Source organism: Thalassophryne amazonica, chromosome 12 (assembly GCF_902500255.1).
Source record: "Thalassophryne amazonica chromosome 12, fThaAma1.1, whole genome shotgun sequence".
NCBI classification, from domain to species: Eukaryota; Metazoa; Chordata; class Actinopteri; order Batrachoidiformes; family Batrachoididae; genus Thalassophryne; species Thalassophryne amazonica.
The window spans coordinates 87,659,656-87,679,391 of record NC_047114.1 but is presented as its reverse complement, the minus strand read 5'-3'; the positions used below and the strand labels follow the sequence as shown (position 1 = coordinate 87,679,391).

The 19,736-nt window shown below is 39.1% G+C and overlaps 1 protein-coding gene across 1 annotated transcript; it reads right to left on the bottom strand.

The window, feature by feature from the left end:
- Positions 1–7: 7 nt before the first annotated feature.
- LOC117521304 (espin-like protein) lies at positions 8–5,874 on the bottom strand. Its single transcript, XM_034182622.1, is given in 6 exon segments — positions 8–633; positions 636–1,600; positions 4,238–4,398; positions 4,802–4,810; positions 5,214–5,332; positions 5,612–5,874. Coding segments are annotated over 6 exon segments (2,040 nt in total). The 5' UTR covers positions 5,772–5,874.
- Positions 5,875–19,736: the final 13,862 nt, after the last annotated feature.

The window sequence follows — 19,736 nt, the reverse complement described above, 5'->3', positions numbered from 1 at the left end:
TTCAAAACTAATGTTTAAAATCAAACAGTTCTTTCTCCTTCTGTTTCCAGAAAGCAAAGCTCCGGTCGATATATTTACAGATATCGTCACTGCTGGCGCAGGAGATGTTTTTGTCACTGTCGCCATCCTGTGGCGTGTCGGGCTGAACTATAACCTTTGGTACTAGCCTGATGTCTGGCAACAAGAATGATGATGATGAACGGCGGCATAGTGTTGAGCTGCCAAAGAAGCGAGCTTTGATGTCTTCAAAGCCGTCGTTCCACTGTCTCTTCCCAGCCTGGATTTCCTGCAGAACAGCCTTGTGGAAGTCACGGACCATTTCCCACGGGAAGCTCCCTACATGGTCAAAGACTTCAAAGCAGAGGAGATGCCTCATTTTCCTCTCCTCGGGCGACAGTTTTTGCTCTAATATGTGGAAGTATCCCAGCATGAATAGGTCAAGGGTCAAGCTATCATGTGTCATTGCTGCACCGTTCACATCTTGCAGGAATTGTTCTGGCGAGTAGGTCACTGAAGGACTTTTCGCATCTTTGGGGGCTAGTTTGTTCTTCCAGGAGTGGAGCATCTTGTCCACAGCACCTCTTTGTCGGCAGACGTGAGGCATGGAGGTGGTCTTCTGGTGAGGATGCTGCGCTCTGCTTGAAGAGCCTCCTGGTTGCTTCTCAGCCTCCCTGCTCTCAGTGAAGCAGCATATGCAGACTTCTTCCAGTGGCTGAGGAACAGGATGACTATACGCTCTTTCCTTAATCTGGTGGTTTCCATGACTGATCCCAGATGTTTAGTAGCTTCACAGGGGTGCACTTGCAAATCAGAGGCTGTGTTGTCGCTCTGGTTGTTTTCTGCAGGAGCTCTCACTGTTATCTCACGGTTTAAACTCTGCACGTTGACACGGTCATGTGTGTTGTTCACCATCCCAGCAAAGGGATAAATACATCCGATCTGTGCCTCAAAGTTGGATCTGAGGTTTCTGACCGACACCCCAGACTGCTGGATCTCCCTTGACACCTTTTCCCTCTGGGATCTGCTGAAGCAGCTGGTGTCCAGAGGAAGGCCACATGGTGCCTCCATCTCTATGTTCCCTATCTTGTAACTACTCGATGTCTCCCCATGTGTTGGAGCCATCTTCTGGCCTTCTTGCATCAGAACCTGGCCTGGACCAATTCCTATGTTATTTGCAGCTTCTAAAAAGCCATTGGTCATTTCATCCACCGTGCTCTTCTCCGTATCTTCTTCTGTGTCTCGGGTCAGATTGGTCATGAGCAGCGACACATTCTTGACGATCTCTGACACAAGACGGCACCACTTCGGTAAAGTCCATCGTCCCTCTGACTCCATCTGCTGTACCATCTCTTTGTTAAGGCTTATGTTGAAAAGCGGATCAGGTAAGATGGCCCTCAGCTCCTCGGTCAGCCTGCTCAGCTCCAGTTCGTAGGCCTGACGTCGCTTCTGCACTGACATATTCTCAATCTGTTGCTGCAGGTATACCAGGTCATCCTCAGTTAGCAGCTCACCGAAAGGTCCCAGGACAGTGTTGTGGTTTTGGGAGTACTTCCAGCCGTCCCCATGTGTGTATTCATCAGTCATGCCCTGGAGGGAGGAGAAATATAATTTATTCCAACAAAATCATCTGATGCTGAAAATGATGTTTGTAGAATTTGTTTACCTGAACTGAGCTTTAACAAAGGTAAGAAAGCTTTCCATAGCTTACTTCTACTTCAAATCTAATGTAGTATGACTGCATATATATATATATATACACACACACATGTTTCCATTGTATGATGGTCCAACGCAGATGCCTCTGAGCCCAAATAAGCTGATTCCACTTCTGAGAAAGTAAACTTCAAGCTTCTTTTTTTAACAGTAAAGTTTTAAAAGTTGCTTTTGGGAAACATATCTCTGTACTGTAGTGCTTGACAAAGATTTCTCAAAGTAAAGTCTTGCCCGTGTGGTTATATTCGCTATTGATGAATAGTGGTTCTTGATGCAGTGCCGTCTGAGGGATTGGAGATCTGGAGTGTAGAGGTTAGGCTTTATGTCTTTGCCCTGTACTCCCTGAAATCCCTGTAGATTCCTTGAATCCTTTAATAATATTAGGAACTGCAAAGGGATAAATATGCAAATCTCTTCCAATCTTTCTGATTGTTTGCAATCTTTTGATTGTTTCCAATCTTTCAAGATTGTTTTAAATATTTCAATAATTTTATCACACATTTGTTCCAAAACTGGAGACCCTCTGCTAATCTCCACTTCTTAAAGACTCAACCTCTCCTGAATACTGTTTTTGTACCAAATCATGATTTCATTCACCTGTTTGAAATAATATAATTTATTTATTTTCATTACCGCCCACAAATTGCCTCCTTCCCAACTTTTTTTTTTGAATGTGTTGCGAGCCTGAAATGCAGAAATGGGTGTATATTAACAAATGAAGTGAAGTTGGCTGAACAAAACTTGAAAAATCTTTGATTCACACTGTCTGTAATGAAAGAGAAGTAAATATAAGAATCATTCATTCGTTATACAGTAGTGTTTTTTTGCATCCAGGTTTTGAGTATATTTCTTATTGTTACATGGGAAACAAGGTACCAGTAGATTCTCACAAATCCAACAAGACCAAGCATTCATGATATGCACACTCTTAAGGCTATGAAATTGGGCTATTAGTAAAAAAAAAGTAAAAAAAGCGGTGTTCACAATAATAGTAGTGTGGCATTCAGTCAGTGAGTTCGTCAGTTTTGTGGAACAACAGGTGTGAATCAGGTGTCCCCTATTTGAGGATGAAGCCAGCACCTGTTGAACATGCTTTCTCTTTGAAAGCCTGAGCAAAATGGGACGCTCATGACATTGTTCAGAAGAACAGCGTAGTTTGATTAAAAAGTTGATTGGAGAGGGGAAAACGTATACGCAGGTGCAAAAAATCATAGGCTGTTCATCTACAATGATCTCCAATGCTTTAAAATGGACAAAAACAAAAAAACAAAACAACAACAACAACCCAGAGACGCGTGGAAGAAAACGGAAAACAACCATCAAAATGGATAGAAGAATAACCAGAATGGCAAAGGCTCACCCATTGATCAGCTCCAGGATGATCAAAGACAGTCTGGAGTTACCTGTAAGTGCTGTGACAGTTAGAAGACACCTGTGTGAAGCTAATTTATTTGCAAGAATCCCCCGCAAAGTCCCTCTGTTAATAAAGACATGTGCAGAAGAGGTTGCAATTTGCCAAAGAACACATCAACTGGCCTAAAGAGAAATGGAGGAATATTTTGTGGACTGATGAGAGTAAAACTGTTCTTGTTGGGTCCAAGGGCCGCAGACAGTTTGTGAGACGACCCCCAAACTCTGAATTCAAGCCACAGTTCACAGTGAAGATAGTGAAGCATGGTGGTGCAAGCGTCATGATATGGGCATGTTTCTCCTACTATGGTGTTGGGCCTATATATCGCATACCAGGTATCATGGATCAGTTTGGATATGTCAAAATACTTGAAGAGGTCATGTTGCCTTATGCTGAAGAGGACATGCCCTTGAAATGGGTGTTTCAACAAGACAAAGACCCCAAGCACACTAGTAAACCAGCAAAATCTTGGTTCCAAACCAACAAAATTAATGACGCGCAGATGTGAAGAAATCATGAAAAACTGTGGTTAAACAACTAAATACTAGTGATTCACAGGATTGCTAAAAAAGCAGTTTGAACATAATAGTTTTGAGTTTGTAGCGTCAACAGCAGATGCTACTATTATTATGAACACCCCTTTTCTACTTTTTTTTACTAATAGCCCAATTTCATAGCCTTAAGAGTGTGCATATCATGAATGCTTGGTCTTGTTGGATTTGTGAGAATCTATATATACTGAATCTACTGGTACCTTGTTTCCATGTAACAATAAGAAATATACTCAAAACTTGGATTAATCTTTTTAGTCACATAGCACTACTATTATTCTGAACACTACTGTACCTGCTGGCATTTGTCAGTTCTGTCCAAAATTAAATCACTTCATCATCTTTCCATTATGTTCAAATGTTATTGGCTCCAAACTCTTGTGACATTGAGCTTGGCTAACTTTGAAAGGTCAAACTCAAAGGTCATAGAAAGGTGATACATGAATCCATAGTAGTGTTTTTTAATAACTACTGTATAGGCGTATTTTGAACCAATTCTCCATGCATTTTACATTCACACTTGTGTGAACAAAATGGATAATTGATAGATACCAGACTCCTCTGTTCTTCCTCATCCTGCAGCCGGACCTGCAGCTGCCGCACCATCACCTGGCGTTTCCACTCTGTTATGGGCTGTCCGCCTTCGTCATGAGTGGGCACCAGAGAGTCAACGTCTGCCAGGATCACATCAATGATCGGGACCTTCACCTCACTCTCAGGCTTCTGTCAGCGGGCACAAAAATCACACCTCATTGCTGTGCTGGAAAAACACAAACCTACCCTTCCTTAGCATTAACATTTCAAAAACCGACATTTTTCCATTTTCTAATAAAGTTTAAAATTACTCAAACACATTTATGATTATGATTTTATCACAAATAACAAAACACAAATGAACAGCTGTATATACAAAGTGCACAATTAAAATACAATAATACTACAATATAATTCACATTGATTAAAATGTGACTTACTGAAGGAGGAAATATATAAATACTAATTTCAAACTTTATGGTATATTTCAATTATGCCTTATTCTTCATTTGAGCTACTTTAACATGTCTACATATGGAAAATACTTCATCATGGTCTCGTGTATCAAATAAAATGTGATTTCACAGTGAGCCGTGACGTTCTTAAGTTAGGGAGGGGCTGCTCTCACTGATCCTGTTCCATAGCACCCCCAGTTTCCATGGCAACCATGACACATTGTTTATGAACTGGACTATGATCAACTGATTAAGTTTGCATTACTCATCATTTTAAAAAATCATGGATTATATTTAAAATACATATTTTCACTTCATATGCGGAATCTGGTACGACATCCTTAAATAATTATGCCCCACCACCACCAAGACAAAACCAAAAATATCTTTGGAGCCATTACTGGATAGAAGAACACTGACACTAATGAAATAAATTATACCTCATATATTATCCTCAGTTTGTGTAACAGCGATATCAGCTGTCTTTATGATGTCAGAGCACATCCTTTGCACTTCCTGAATTTAATTGAAGCAGTCTGGTTCACCCACCGCTTTTCCGGTGAAGACAGCAGTGAAACCAGCCTGTCTCAGGGACTTGATCGGCTTCATATGAGCCAGCACGGTGGTGTCCTTCTCTGGAGGCTTCAGGTGACTGAATGACGTCACCACTGCAAAATAGGAAAATCATTAAGAAAAATGATTTTTAAAAATAAATAATAATAACAAAGGTACATGAATCAAATCTAAGTTGGCAGTGGTGGTGGTTTCCAGAGCAGATGGTTCCTGGTTCACTGCCGCTCCTCCCCATTCTCACTGTAATGTGTAGTTGTGTGAGGAAGAGCATCCAGGTGAAGGGACTCACTCAAGTGCAGAATAAAATCAAAAATATTCTCAGAAAGACAAGTGATGGGAATTTTTAATGATATGCTCTTGTATTTCTGACTAACCTGAGGAGGCCAGCTGCACATGCTGGATGGAGCTTGTGCTGTGTTTCTTTAGAGCGGCAGCTGGAGTCACCAAGGAAGAGGACACATGGTGTTGGCTGGGGTCAGAGTGGTGTGGCAGAGGAAGCACCTCCTTCACTGGCTGCTGGGAACACACACACATATGGCATGAGCAATTCCTTAGCTTATCGGGCAATGTAGTATTAGGGTGAAAGGTGTCCTACTAAAACTGTATGTGGGTATTATATATGTCCACCCATGACTGGCCTGTTTCTAAGCAACAGTAACTGCAGCAACATCCCTCACCCTTAAATCAACACAAACACACACACACAACTCCCACATACATAACCCCCCCCCCCACACACACACACACACACACATGCAACTCCTCCAAATACAACACCTGCTACAAACATCCTTCCTTCCTTCCTTCCTGTCTGCTCTCAGTGTCCTAATATTCCTAATGTTAAAGCAATAAAATTGTTGATCAGTCAAGATCAAAGCTCAATAAGAAAGCTCAAAGCTCAAATCCATCTTTGATGCTATTGATGGTTTAAATCTAAGACAATTCAAGCACTAGTTGCCTAGCAATCATTCACCTAATAAGCAGAGCAGGATGGGGCAATGTTCAAATACTTATGGACCTTAGTATATATCACTGAAAAACCAGCCTTATGGACTCTGTGTGTCTGTCCTTCTATACAGGAAATAATGTGAAAACCATGTTGAGCACATCACAATGTAAGGATCTAATGTTGCAGAGTATTAGGATCTACGTTCTGTGAGCAGGAGGGTGTTTGTTTTTAACCTCCACCATCCACCACCACCTATAGCCCCACCAAGAACAAAATGTCTGGAGCTGTCACTGGTTGATGACATTCCTGTCTAGTGTTTGCAAAATTACCTTAAAGCACTTGCCAACATTACGTAATATTGCATAGAAAGGTGTGCCGAATAAAGTGTCAGTCCCTGACTGTGGGTGTATCGGTGTAGTGATTAACTGCATGTACCGTAGGTACGTAAATATCACGCTCATAGATGACCATATTTTCCCCTTTAATCATGACTTTCTTCCACAGCAATGATTTGCTAAGTTTAGCAAATACAGTAATGGTTCCAATATAAGACGGTCCTGATTATAAGACATCCTCTGATTTTTATTGTTTTATTTTTTTAAAGATGTGTTTTAAAGAACAGCACGCTGCCTTACATTTGGGTCAATATGGCAATGAAGTGAATAATATGAACTTTCTCTCAGGTGAATTGTTCTTTCATGGGAATATTTTGTTGTTTTTGTCAACACTTGTAAATTATCTGATCAGCAGTCACCTTGTTGGTCTCCATGTCGGTTCTGCTCATTTGCTCCCGGACGTTTGAAAGGAGGAGGAGCTCCTCTGTCAGAAAACGACAAAGAAAATAAGAACAATGTGCAGCAACACCCACTGAAAGCAGATAAAGAGGGGAGGAAAAACAGGGACCTCCACCAGAGGAGAAACATGATGCAGAAGATCAGTGAGCCGTGAAACTGGACGGCCTCAGAGCCATGTTCTAAAACAGAGACCCCCCTGAAAGTGCATGTACAAACATGCTCAATGCACAGAACAGTAGACAGAATCAGTGATGAAACTGGACCTGGATCACTGAATGCACCATAGACCACACGGAGTGGAGAAGAAAGCAAGTGTTGGAGTTTGGGGAGACATGATATCCTGTTTCAGGTGCCACTACAGACTGAAATGAAAAAATGTCAAGTTGTAATGGCAGATTACAGATTCATCTTTCAGTTAAAGCAGATTCAGCTGCATGAACAAGTTCCAGACAATCACTGCTGTCAATGTACGTTCTCTTGGCTTCTCCCATTTTGCTTGGGGTCGCCACAGCGGATCTGATACGATCTGCACCACAGTATTTTATCAAATTAACTTCTGAGTGATTGAAGGCTGCATGTAAAATATTACCACAAGCTTCGGGCTGTAATTATGTGTATTTAATGTTTAATCAATTTTTGTAAATATATCATAATTGCAACTGGAACATTCCAACGCATTTGTTTTGAATCAGTTTGTTGACACATTGGGGCCCAATTTAGCACAGCTTGTGGTTATCAACACATATACACATTGATCTGATGTTCATTCAGATCAGTTTTTCAATGTCAACTCTTTCACACAGACTCTGGAATATTGTTTGAAACAGGCACTGAAATACTCTGGGGTAGTGTTTGTAGTAGTTAGGCATCATTAGTTTGTAGAACAATGTTTTGGCACCATCCCCAGCCCCACGTTCTATTTAATTTTAGTTTCCCATTCTGTAGTGGGCATCATATTTGTCCCTATGTATACTACTAACTGGTTCCAAAGCCAGTGACGAGCAAACAGCATGTCCAGATTTCAGGAAACAAATAAACTTCAAGTTTGAACCACAGCTGTTCATCTTTTCCAGACAACTTATTCAGCATCCACTAACCGTTGTAATTTGTTAACTAATGAATGTAAAGTCAGGCAACTCCACTAACCATCCAACAGGTGGCAGTGTCACGACTGGTTTGTGGGGTTTATTGTATGTTATTTAGTCGTCTTCTTTTTTTGGGTATGCTGTTAGTTTTTGCACTGGGGTTTGGGGGTTGGATCTCTCTTGTCTTGTGTTGTGTGTTTGGTGTTGGGCGTGTCCCTCCTGTCTTCCCTCCCTGCTTGCCATGCCTCGTTCTGGATCTTTCCTCACACACCTGCGGTGTATTTTCACGTCCCCTTTATTGGTCACACCTTCTTCCTCTCTCACTTGAGAGGTTGTTGAGCCTTGTGCCACTTTCAAGCGTTTGTCCTCAGAGTTTCCTAGTCCTGTTTTTTGCTTAATTGCGCCTCGACCTGTCCTGCCTGTTTTTTGGATTCTGTCTCTGCCTCATGCTTCTGCTACTGCTGCTATGTATGGACTGCCTTTTTGTGTACCACCCACACTTGCATTAAACTCTGTAAAGTGAATCCTAAATCCTGCATTTGTGTCCAACCTACTGGTGGCATCAGACCTTTCAGGCAGTACGGCATGTATCAATGTCCACCAGAGTCAGTATATGCAGTATATGCAATATATAATATACAAGTAAATTTCCCATAAGGGCAAAGGACACAACTGAAAGTTGATTTTTGGATGTCAACCCAACTTATTTTTCGCCAAAAGTTCACTTCTCAAATGAAAACAGTCAAGACCTTGCCACACATTTGAGAAGCTTTTGTCACCATCTAGTGGGTGATGTGAGCATTTCAGGGCTTCTGGTACATTTCATATTTGAAACCCAAAATTCAGTTTAAAAAAAAAGGCATTTATAAATGTCAGAAATGCATGATTTTTTTGGCAGACAGAGTTTTGATTCCCAGTATAAATGTGTAAAAATTGTGATTTTGAGAGTTCAACAGTTCTTGAGTTTTAGGACAGGGAAGGTTTTGATGGATGGACAGGCAATTGGGCATAAGGACAGCAATACTCTTCAGAAACACAACTTACAGTTGTGAATAATAAATTTCACACACACACAAACATTTGCCATTTGACATTTTGAGCAACCTTAATTTTCTGGTGACACAGAAAAGAACTTGATAAAAATCTGCATTTTTATCAAACATTGTGGAAAACCTAAAACTTGTGCACAATGCTGGCCGGTGTTTTTAATCAAAATTGTAATTCTACACACAAATTAATTAATCCTAAATGTAACTTATGTCAGATAAGATACAAATCATTTAATAATTTAACCTTTACATCAAAATGCATATTAAACCCATTCAGTCTGACACATCAAAGATTTTGATTAGTACTATATCAAATATACCCATTTTGTTAACATTTAACACAACTCACTGAATACTTACAATATTGGATCACCAACCAAATGTCTCAAAATAATAACCATAATTGTGCTGAAAATCCACAAGTCTCTCACAATGTTGGAGACAAAATCCAAAAGGACCCAGAAGAAGCATCACCTTGATGCCAAACCTCAGATGGGGGCCTTTTTAGTGTTTATAATTCAAGAGGTAGGATTGAGTTACCTGCACCTGGAAGTATAGAATGATGCTACTGTAAATGTATGTTGGGAAAAAATTCCATGTAGCGTGCTTGTTTCTGTGGGTTCTCATGCACTGTGTCTGTGCACATGCTCAGATGGATGTGTTTTTATGGAACAAAAGGGTACATTCACAATGCTACAGGCACAGCTGCTCAGTATTATGTCATCTGTTACTGACAACTCAGGTCACAGAGATTCAGCTGGCAAACCTACGTCGATAAGAGTTGATTTTCACTGCAAGATTACAGCATCATAGAGTTGTCAGCAAGTTGTTGTTAACTGATGGTCATACTTTTGGATCATGTCATGAAGGTTCCGATATTAGTCCCAGTTTTCCCAGTTATCTTTGGCTCCAAAGTCACATACTGACAGTAAAACAGAAACAATTACAGAGCTTTCTTCATGTTGCTGCTTCCTGTCAGAATATCCTAAAATTTAAAGATTATTCAAGTTGTTTAAGTTTTAAGTGCAAAGTCACAAAATTATGCAATGATGGGTGTTTGCACATATTATATATTTGTGGTAGTAAATATCAGAATTAACAAACTGGTGATGGTACATCTGCATGCCTTTGCACAGCCCCATTCCACTATGTTACATTTCTTTTTGCTGTTGTTTATGCACCAATGACACCAGATCAGATTCCTTGTATATGAGAGCTTACTTGTCAATAAATTTGATTCTGATTCTGAAGAAGCCAACAGATCTGTTTATACACATAATTGACAAAAGTTTAATTATTTCCGCTTGAAGACGTCGGAGTGGAATTGTTTTCCTTCATGCACACATTCACATCGTGTGCTACTGTTGTGTTAAATTTCATTGAACTCCTTAAACTGGTTAAGGAGGAGTTGCACTTGTACATCAATGTCATATGATGCATTAAATGAACACAAAGTTCAATGATCTCCCTTGAATATTATTTCCTTCATGCACATCTTCACACAGTGTGCTCCATTGTGTGAAGGTTTATCGAAATCCCTAAAAACAGACCAGGAGTTTCCCTTACATTGTCAAGATCATATGATACATCAAGGGGGGAAAAACTCAAATAATTTTCACTTGAAGACACTGGACAGGGATCGTTTCCCTTCAAGGATGTCTTCATACAGTGTGCTACCATTGTGTGAAATTTCACTGAAACCCATAGACCGGTTTTAGTAGGACTTGCGCTCACGAACACTCATGGACAGATGGTCAGGGTGATTTCAACAAAATTTCAACTATAACTATGTACATATTTACACCATTTTCAGCCAGATTTGCTAATAGTTGGTCAAGTTATTGGTTCCCATCATTATGGCACTAATATGGCCCGAACATTAAAGTTACTGTTGGCTCTTGGAAGGCAACACTTTTGCTAATAAAATGAAAAATTACTTTTGGGCGACCCAAAAGTCCCTTAATTCCACATTTAACATTCAGTAAATTATGTCTTCAAACTCTATGGTAGTCCCTAATCTTGTCACTGCTTTATGTATGTATGTATTTATTATTTAGTCTATTATTGTCACTGATTATTTGATATTGTGTGCACACATCACATCTATGGTACAAATTTGTAATTACAGTAACAAATGCAAACACTTTCTATGATAAGGTTTAAAGTGACTAGCTGCAGTTTTATACCTGCAGGATTCCCACAATCAATGAGAACAAACATGTGACACAAAAATCAAACATAAATTTCAACACATTTATTTGGCCTATATTTTTATTTTATTGACAACTTTTTGTTACTTGTCCACAGACATGAGAAAGATTCCAGAACACTCAAAAGATAAAGGTGAGCATTGGGATTAAGACTTTGTCACAGGCTGACACCTGTTTGTGTCAAGCAGCTCAGAGTCATTGTGCAGACTCGGGGTCACCTACCCAGACCACGCCAACCCTGACCTGACGCGGCCAAAACCGAACTGCCGACCATCACTCGTAACAATGACGCTTGACAAAGCAGCAAGCCAGTTTCTTCACCGTGATATACAGAGGAGTTAATATCTGTGTGATGGGTGCCAACACAGAAATCTCCATTTATATACAAGACAGAGCCAAGAGGAATGTTTCCAGTTACAAGGATTGTAAGTGACAATACTTTACAAGCAGCACTTCAGGAGGGGAGAGGTGATGTTAGTAAGCTGTAAGGCAGGAGAGAGAGAGAGACAAGTAGACCACAGCAGAAGATAAATGGACCTGCATGCATTGATCCACAGCTATGACATTTAAAACGCTGCAAATATAAAATAATTAACTCATTTAACTTTCAACAATTTCTTTCCTGTGCACTAAAACTGCTTCTTCACAAAGTGTTTTCTTTTATTTTTAGCACAATATCCTTGGAAGCATTGAGAAATTTAATGTAAATTCACTTTTATATTTGTGACCGTTACAGAAGAAATTAATTGAGATGGAAAACCTGCATTTCAAAATGCACTTTTCCAGACATTCTTAAAACATTGTTCAATATCAAACCTGTGTGCGTGAATAACTGATCACATAATTATAAATTACCTTTCAAGAATAATAATAAGCATATATGCGTGAAAAGAAAGCACAAAAAATCCCAAGATGACCCAAACATTTAGAAGTTTACTGAATATTAGTTTGTTACATATGACTGTGTGAATCTTGAATTGTTAGGCTGCAGTGATCAACAGGTTGACTGGCCTGTTTCACACACAGCACAACGTACTAATCTCATAGTTGCCAGTGAAAGCAAAGGAAAAAAACCTAAAGACAATATGGTTGGCTGACCAAGTCTTTGGTACACAATGAAGCGTCTTATGCAGGATAATGGTCCTTCAACAACTAATAATATGCAATAACTGTGCGATAAGGTGCTCAATGGTAACACTTTACAACCAGGGTACATTAAGTGACATTAGTTAATGCAGTAATAAGCATGAATTAACAGTTAATTAAACACTACCTAAAGTGCTTAGTCATCATTTATAAAGAAATCAGTGTTGATTAATTTCTCTCAAAAATTCTTGAAAGGGTAGTTGTAAAACAGATAACTGATCATCTGCAGAGGAATGGTCTATTTGAAGAGTTTCAGTCAGGTTTTAGAATTCATCATAGTACAGAAACAGCATTAGTGAAGGTTACAAATGATCTTCTTATGGCCTCAGACAGTGGACTCATCTCTGTGCTTGTTCTGTTAGACCTCAGTGCTGTTTTTGATACTGTTGACCATAAAATTTTATTACAGAGATTAGAGCATGCCATAGGTATTAAAGGCACTGCGCTGCGGTGGTTTGAATCATATTTATCTAATAGATTGCAATTTGTTCATGTAAATGGGGAATCTTCTTCACAGACTAAGGTTAATTATAGAGTTCCACAAGTTCTGTGCTAGGACCAATTTTATTCACTTTATACATGCTTCCCTTAGGCAGTATTATTAGACGGCATTGCTTAAATTTTCATTGTTACGCAGATGATACTCAGCTTTATCTATCCATGAAGCCAGAGGACACACACCAATTAGCTAAACTGCAGGATTGTCTTACAGACATAAAGACATGGATGACCTCTAATTTCCTGCTTTTAAACTCAGATAAAACTGAAGTTATTGTACTTGGCCCCACAAATCTTAGAAACATGGTGTCTAACCAGATCCTTACTCTGGATGGCATTACCCTGACCTCTAGTAATACTGTGAGAAATCTTGGAGTCATTTTTGATCAGGATATGTCATTCAAAGCGCATATTAAACAAATATGTAGGACTGCTTTTTTGCATTTACACAATATCTCTAAAATTAGAAAGGTCTGATCTCAGAGTGATGCTGAAAAACTAATTCCTGCATTTATTTCCTCTAGGCTGGACTATTGTAATTCATTATTATCAGGTTGTCCTAAAAGTTCCCTAAAAAGCCTTCAGTTAATTCAAAATGCTGCAGCTAGAGTACTAACGGGGACTAGAAGGAGAGAGCATATCTCACCCATATTGGCCTCTCTTCATTGGCTTCCTGTTAATTCTAGAATAGAATTTAAAACTCTTCTTCTTACTTATAAGGTTTTGAATAATCAGGTCCCATCTTACCTTAGGGACCTCATAGTACCATATCACCCCCAATAGAGCGCTTCGCTCTCAGACTGCAGGCTTACTTGTAGTTCCTAGGGTTTGTAAGAGTAGAATGGGAGGCAGAGCCTTCAGCTTTCAGGCTCCTCTCCTGTGGAACCAGCTCCCAATTCGGATCAGGGAGACAGACACCCTCTCTACTTTTAAGATTAGGCTTAAAACTTTCCTTTTTGCTAAAGCTTATAGTTAGGGCTGGATCGGGTGACCCTGAACCATCCCTTAGTTATGCTGCTATAGACTTAGACTGCTGGGGGGTTCCCATGATGCGCTGAGTGTTTCTTTCTCTTTTTGCTCTGTATGTACCACTCTGCATTTAATCATTAGTGATTGATCTCTGCTCCCCTCCACAGAATGTCTTTTTCTTGGTTCTCTCCCTCAGCCCCAACCAGTCCCAGCAGAAGACTGCCCCTCCCTGAGCCTGGTTCTGCTGGAGGTTTCTTCCTGTTAAAAGGGAGTTTTTCCTTCCCACTGTCGCCAAGTGCTTGCTCACAGGGGGTCGTTTTGACCGTTGGGGTTTTTACGTAATTATTGTATGGCCTTGCCTTACAATATAAAGCGCCTTGGGGCAACTGTTTGTTGTGATTTGGCGCTATATAAATATAAATAAATAAATAGAAGCATTACAGTAAAGCGTTGATCATGTTTAGTAATCATTTATTAATCATGTTAGTAAAGGTATAATAAGTTTAACAGATATTGTTAATAAAGGTGTTTTGTAATCATTTATTAATCATGTTAGTCACAGTATAATAAGTATTAACAGATAATTGTTAACAACGGTGTTTAGTAATCATTTATTAATGTGCTGATGCTAATTAATGCATCAGTAACCATTAACTAACAGTTAAATGAGCATTAACTAAGGTGTTTAGTAGTCATTTATTGCTAATTACTGTATTCGTAACAATTAACTAACAGTTACTTAAGCATTAACTAAGATGTTTACTAATCATTTATTAATGTGTTAAAGTTAATTAAGGCATTAATAAGCTTTAACTAACAGTGAATAAAGAGTTAACTGTGTTTAGTAATCATGTTCATGTGCATGATTAATGCACATGAACTGATTAAGGCGCATGAACACAATTAATGATGTGCTTGTTAATGTAGTTAATGCATTAACAAGCATTAAGAGTCAGGTGTTTCGTAATCATTTATTATTGGTGTCCATGTCAGTTAATGCATTAGTAAGCATGAAGAGTTATGTTTTAGCAATAATTTAGTAATGTGTTTTGTGTCTATAATTTATTAATGTTGAAATTAACATGCTTAACATGAATACTATTAATAAATTACAACCAAACAGAGTTGTAATTCACTGTTAATTCATGTTTATTAACGCATTAACTAATGTTAATTAATGACCCTTATTGTGAAGTGTTACTTGTTCATCTATTTGACTTTAATTCATTTCATGTCAGAGTTTGAGGTCATCCTGGAAATATTTCAAACTTAAACCCATAAAACACTAGGCTAATCAAACTGTAGCATGATTAACAAACACATCAGGCTGCAGCAGCATCGATAAAAAAGCTCAGAGAGTTTTAAATGCAACATAAGTGACGAGTTGTACTGTAACGTTACACACTGTGGGAAATCAGTGACAATATTCACACTCCACAATGACGCAAGTCATTGAGAGTATATGACAGTGACTTTCTATTAACTAAAAAATGTCTTCATGAGATGGTAAGTGGGAAAAATACAAGTGCTGAGAGAGAAGAACTAAAGTTGTTTACAAAAGGTAGAGGCACAAACGAATGGCAAACATGCCCACTAAAAGTGTAGGTCCACAACAAATTACGAATTGAACTTTTCCATTTAGCTACTAGAGACTTACAGTGCCTTCCAAAAGTACTGAGTCCGTTGGTATTTCACACATTTTAATTTGTTCATGCCATTTCAGATACAAAAAGTAAATCAGGCTCGGTATAAAAATTTCTATCTTCCTTAAACTCAAACTCAAAGCAATCTCTACAACTTGATATAAATTAATTAAAATATAAAAGCCAAGATGATGGGTTGCATAAGTAATGGGTCCCTTTGGTATAATACTTGTAAATAATCAGTTTTACTGCCAGTTTTCTTGAGACGTTTTCTTTCACCAAAACAAATTCAGGTTTGCATCTCAGATGTACCTTCTGGCAAACTGTAGCTGAACTTTCAGGTCTTCTTTTTAAGAAAATCCTGCTCTATACCACTTCAACATGAAGCTGTATAACTGGGGATACAAAACGCAAAACATACACTATGCACAATTTCTCCCATCACAGCCAGAGAAGCCCTATAACTTCTTCTGGGTTGTCTGCGTGTCTTGGTGTCTTTCCTCACTTTTCTCCTTTCACAGTAACTCTGTTTTTGAGAACTGTCCACTCCACACAGATTTACCACAGAGTGCCATACTGTTTGCATTTCTTCATAATTGTTGTAAATAAAGTCCAAGACATATTCAGTGACTTGGAAACATTTATGTATCCATCCCCTGACTTCTCTGAAGAAAACTGGCAATAAAACTAATTTAGGTATCATACCAAAGTGTTCCATTACTTATGCAACCCATCATCTTGGCTTTTATATTTTTAACTAATTTATATCAGGTTTTTGAGATTTGCTTTGAGTTTCAGTTTCAGGAAGATAATTTCAGAAATTTTTATCTTGAGAAGCCTGATTTATTTCTGTATCTGAAATGGAATAAACAAATTAAAATGTGAATTTCCAAGGGGTCCAATATTTTTGGAGGGCACTGTAAATACAGACTTAAATAATTTATATAAACATGTGTAATGTACAAATACAGACAATAAATACTTATTTGATCATTAACAAAAAAAAAAACAAAAAAAAAACAACAATAGCTGTAATCTGTATTTCATCCTTCAGTCTTTTTTCTTTTTTTTAAAAAAAATCACTGCATTGGAAATGGTTTAAAAGTAGTGAATCAAGAAAATGTTTTGGTTTTAAAAAAAGAACAAGTTGTTGACATGAAGTCAAGGAAATAAAATGCCAAGCCCAAAAAATATGAAAAATAAAGAAAAAAAGGAGCCAGGGTTCCCAAAAACATCTTAAGGCTAAGATGATTGTAGAATTGTTGTTATGAGGTGTTTACCAAAAGCATTTAAAGGTCCACTAAATACATTTTACACATTAATATAGCAGCCAACAACTATTTCCTATGTAAAGATGTGGTGGCGTAATGGCATCTTGTGCAAAGGATGAAGCAACACTCCCTCTGTGTGTGATGTAATCTGAGCTTTTATGGTCCTTGTTTTCATTGCAGGTGTAACCCCCACGTTGATAAAGAGGACAGTAGTGACCGCCCACTTAGCTTTGCCCCCAAGAAACTACAGACAGAGAATAAAGAGACCTCTGGCCAAGAATATAGTGAGACTACATTCAACAAAGATGTAGCTTTTCCCATATGTGGAGCCCTGTGAGTTGCTAAAGTGCTTCAATTTGACATGGAACTGACGTTCCTTGTCTTTCATGTCGGTAGTAGTGAGGTGAGGCAGAGCAGCCGAAGGGATGCTGATGTTTTGGTGTGAGATGTTGGTACTGGTGCATCTCGTGGTAGTAATCCGTTTATTGGACCTTTAAGGCGCCTGTTCAATTGATCAACGATGAGCGTGTGTCTTCTGACCGCTCATAGACGCTTAAGAGAGTTTTTGAGCCTCCCAAATCTATGAGATGAACAAAAAATTACATCTTTTTTTTTTTTATTTTGGTTCTTTCAACGACTTTTAGGGTCTAAACCTTTATGAAGAGCACTGAAGATCCGAGGTGTGTATTACTCATACGTGATACGACCGTGCACAGACGGATTCCATGTGAATCCTCTTGAGGATTTATGTCTGACAACATATTCCTATAGTTTACACATTAATCAGAGCTATACGAGGTCTGTGATGAAAAAAGCGGTCCTTTTTATTTTTTTCAAAAAATAAATGGATTTGATTCATATGTTTTTACGTCAGACAAGCTTGAACCCTCGTGCGCATGCGTGAGTTTTTTCACGCGTGTCGGTGACGTCATTCGCCTGTGGGCAGGCCTTGAGTGAGGAGTGCTCCACCCCGCCCGTCGGAATCTCTTTGTCTGAATAGCCGCTGCGGACGGCGCGCGTTGCTTTATCAACATTTTTTCTGGACCTGTGAGGAATATCCGAGTGGACACTATTCGAGAAATTAAGCTGGTTTTCGGTGAAAAGTTTAACGGCTGATGAGAGATTATGGGGTGTTTCTGTCGCTGTAAAGACTTCCCACGGAGCGGGACGTCGTGCAGCGCTTCCAGGCACCGTCGTCGGCCTGTTTCGACCTGAAAACATCCTAATTTAAGGCTTAATTCACCCAGGACGTTGTGAGAGAACAGAGAAGATTCAGAAGAGGCCGGCATGAGGACTTTATGCGGACATTCCACTGTTTAAGGACATTTTGTAATGAAAGACGTGCGTGCAAATTCGCCGAGTCGTTTCCGTGACAACTTGGCAAATCTGTGTGCGCCGCAACAGGAAAAACACCTCCGTGTTGAAAACCATTTGTAAAATTCAGGCGGCTTTTGATGGCTTTCAACAAGTGAGTAACTGAGAAATTGTTTAACAGCTTGGGCATGTTCCAACTGTCCGTTAAGGTTTCCAACGGAGGTGTTTTTTCCTGTCGCAACCCCCCCACGGTCGGGTCCGGCCCGACATGCGACTCTGCCCGCACGTTCTTTCATTACAAAATGTCCATTAACAATGGAATGTCCGAATAAAACTCATGCTGACTTCTTCTGAAAGTTCTCTGTTCTCTGATGACTTACTGGGTCAACAGAGCCTGAAATGTGGAAGTTTTCAACTTGAAACGGCGAGACGCTGCCGCCTCGAAGCGCAGATCGCCATCAGGCGCCGTGGGCCGTCCTTAAAGCGACACTATCAGACCCAAAATCTCTCATCAGCCGTTAAAATTTTTACCGAAACCAGCTGAATTTATCGAAATGGTGTCCACTCAGTTGTGCCTTACAGTTTTTGAAAAAAAATTTATCAAACAAAGCAGCAGTCTCTGAGCCATTCCTAAACAATGAAAAAACGATGAGAGGGTGGGCCACTCCTCACTCAAAGACTGCCCACAGGCGAATGACATAACCGACAGGCGTGAAAAAACTCTTGCATGCCCACGAGGGTTCAAGCATGTCTGATGTAATCACACGTGATTCAAATCCATGTGGTTTTTGAAAAAAATAATAAGGTCCGTTACTTTTATCACAGACCTCGTATAATAATGACTTTTTCTGACTTAAATTTTTTTCTCTATCAGTTATTGGCACAATACTACATTATATCCATTTTATCCAACTGAAATGCTGCTTTTCCTGAATATCCTGTTTATATCGACAACTGATAAGCATGTAATTAAAAAAAATACATTCAGTCAGTACCGCAGTAAAAAAAAAAAGGGGGGGGGGGGAATACAACTTAAATAATACAAATTCAGACTCCAGACCACATTTGAAGCTCGGTTTTCATCTTCATTTTCATGATGATTTCTAATGTTTTATGTGTTGCACACATTTTATTTTATTTTTTTATTTTGTATTATACAACACAACTGGCAGACGTGAACGCACCAGACTGCATTAATGTGCCTAACGTCCAATCAGCACCACGGACAGCTCCTCTTATGCAGATCTAGATCATGTGTTTTCTCTTTTGGGGAAAAACCATTGTAGAAAACATCTTAACTATGAAGATTGAACCTCGGAGAACCCTGGCCCTGGTTATTAGTGGTTCTAAAAGTACAGCTACAATAGCAACAGGAGCAGTCATCCTTTATGCTAATATTTGTACAAATAAATAAATAAATATATTAAAAAAATCACAAGGCAAAAACTTGATTTCCTTCGTCCACATCTGGCAATACACTGATTTGTTATTGAATCAGTTAAATGCATTTGGGAGAGAAACAAACACAATAACAGCTTCCCCTTGCGTCTTATGCAATCGTTCATGCTACC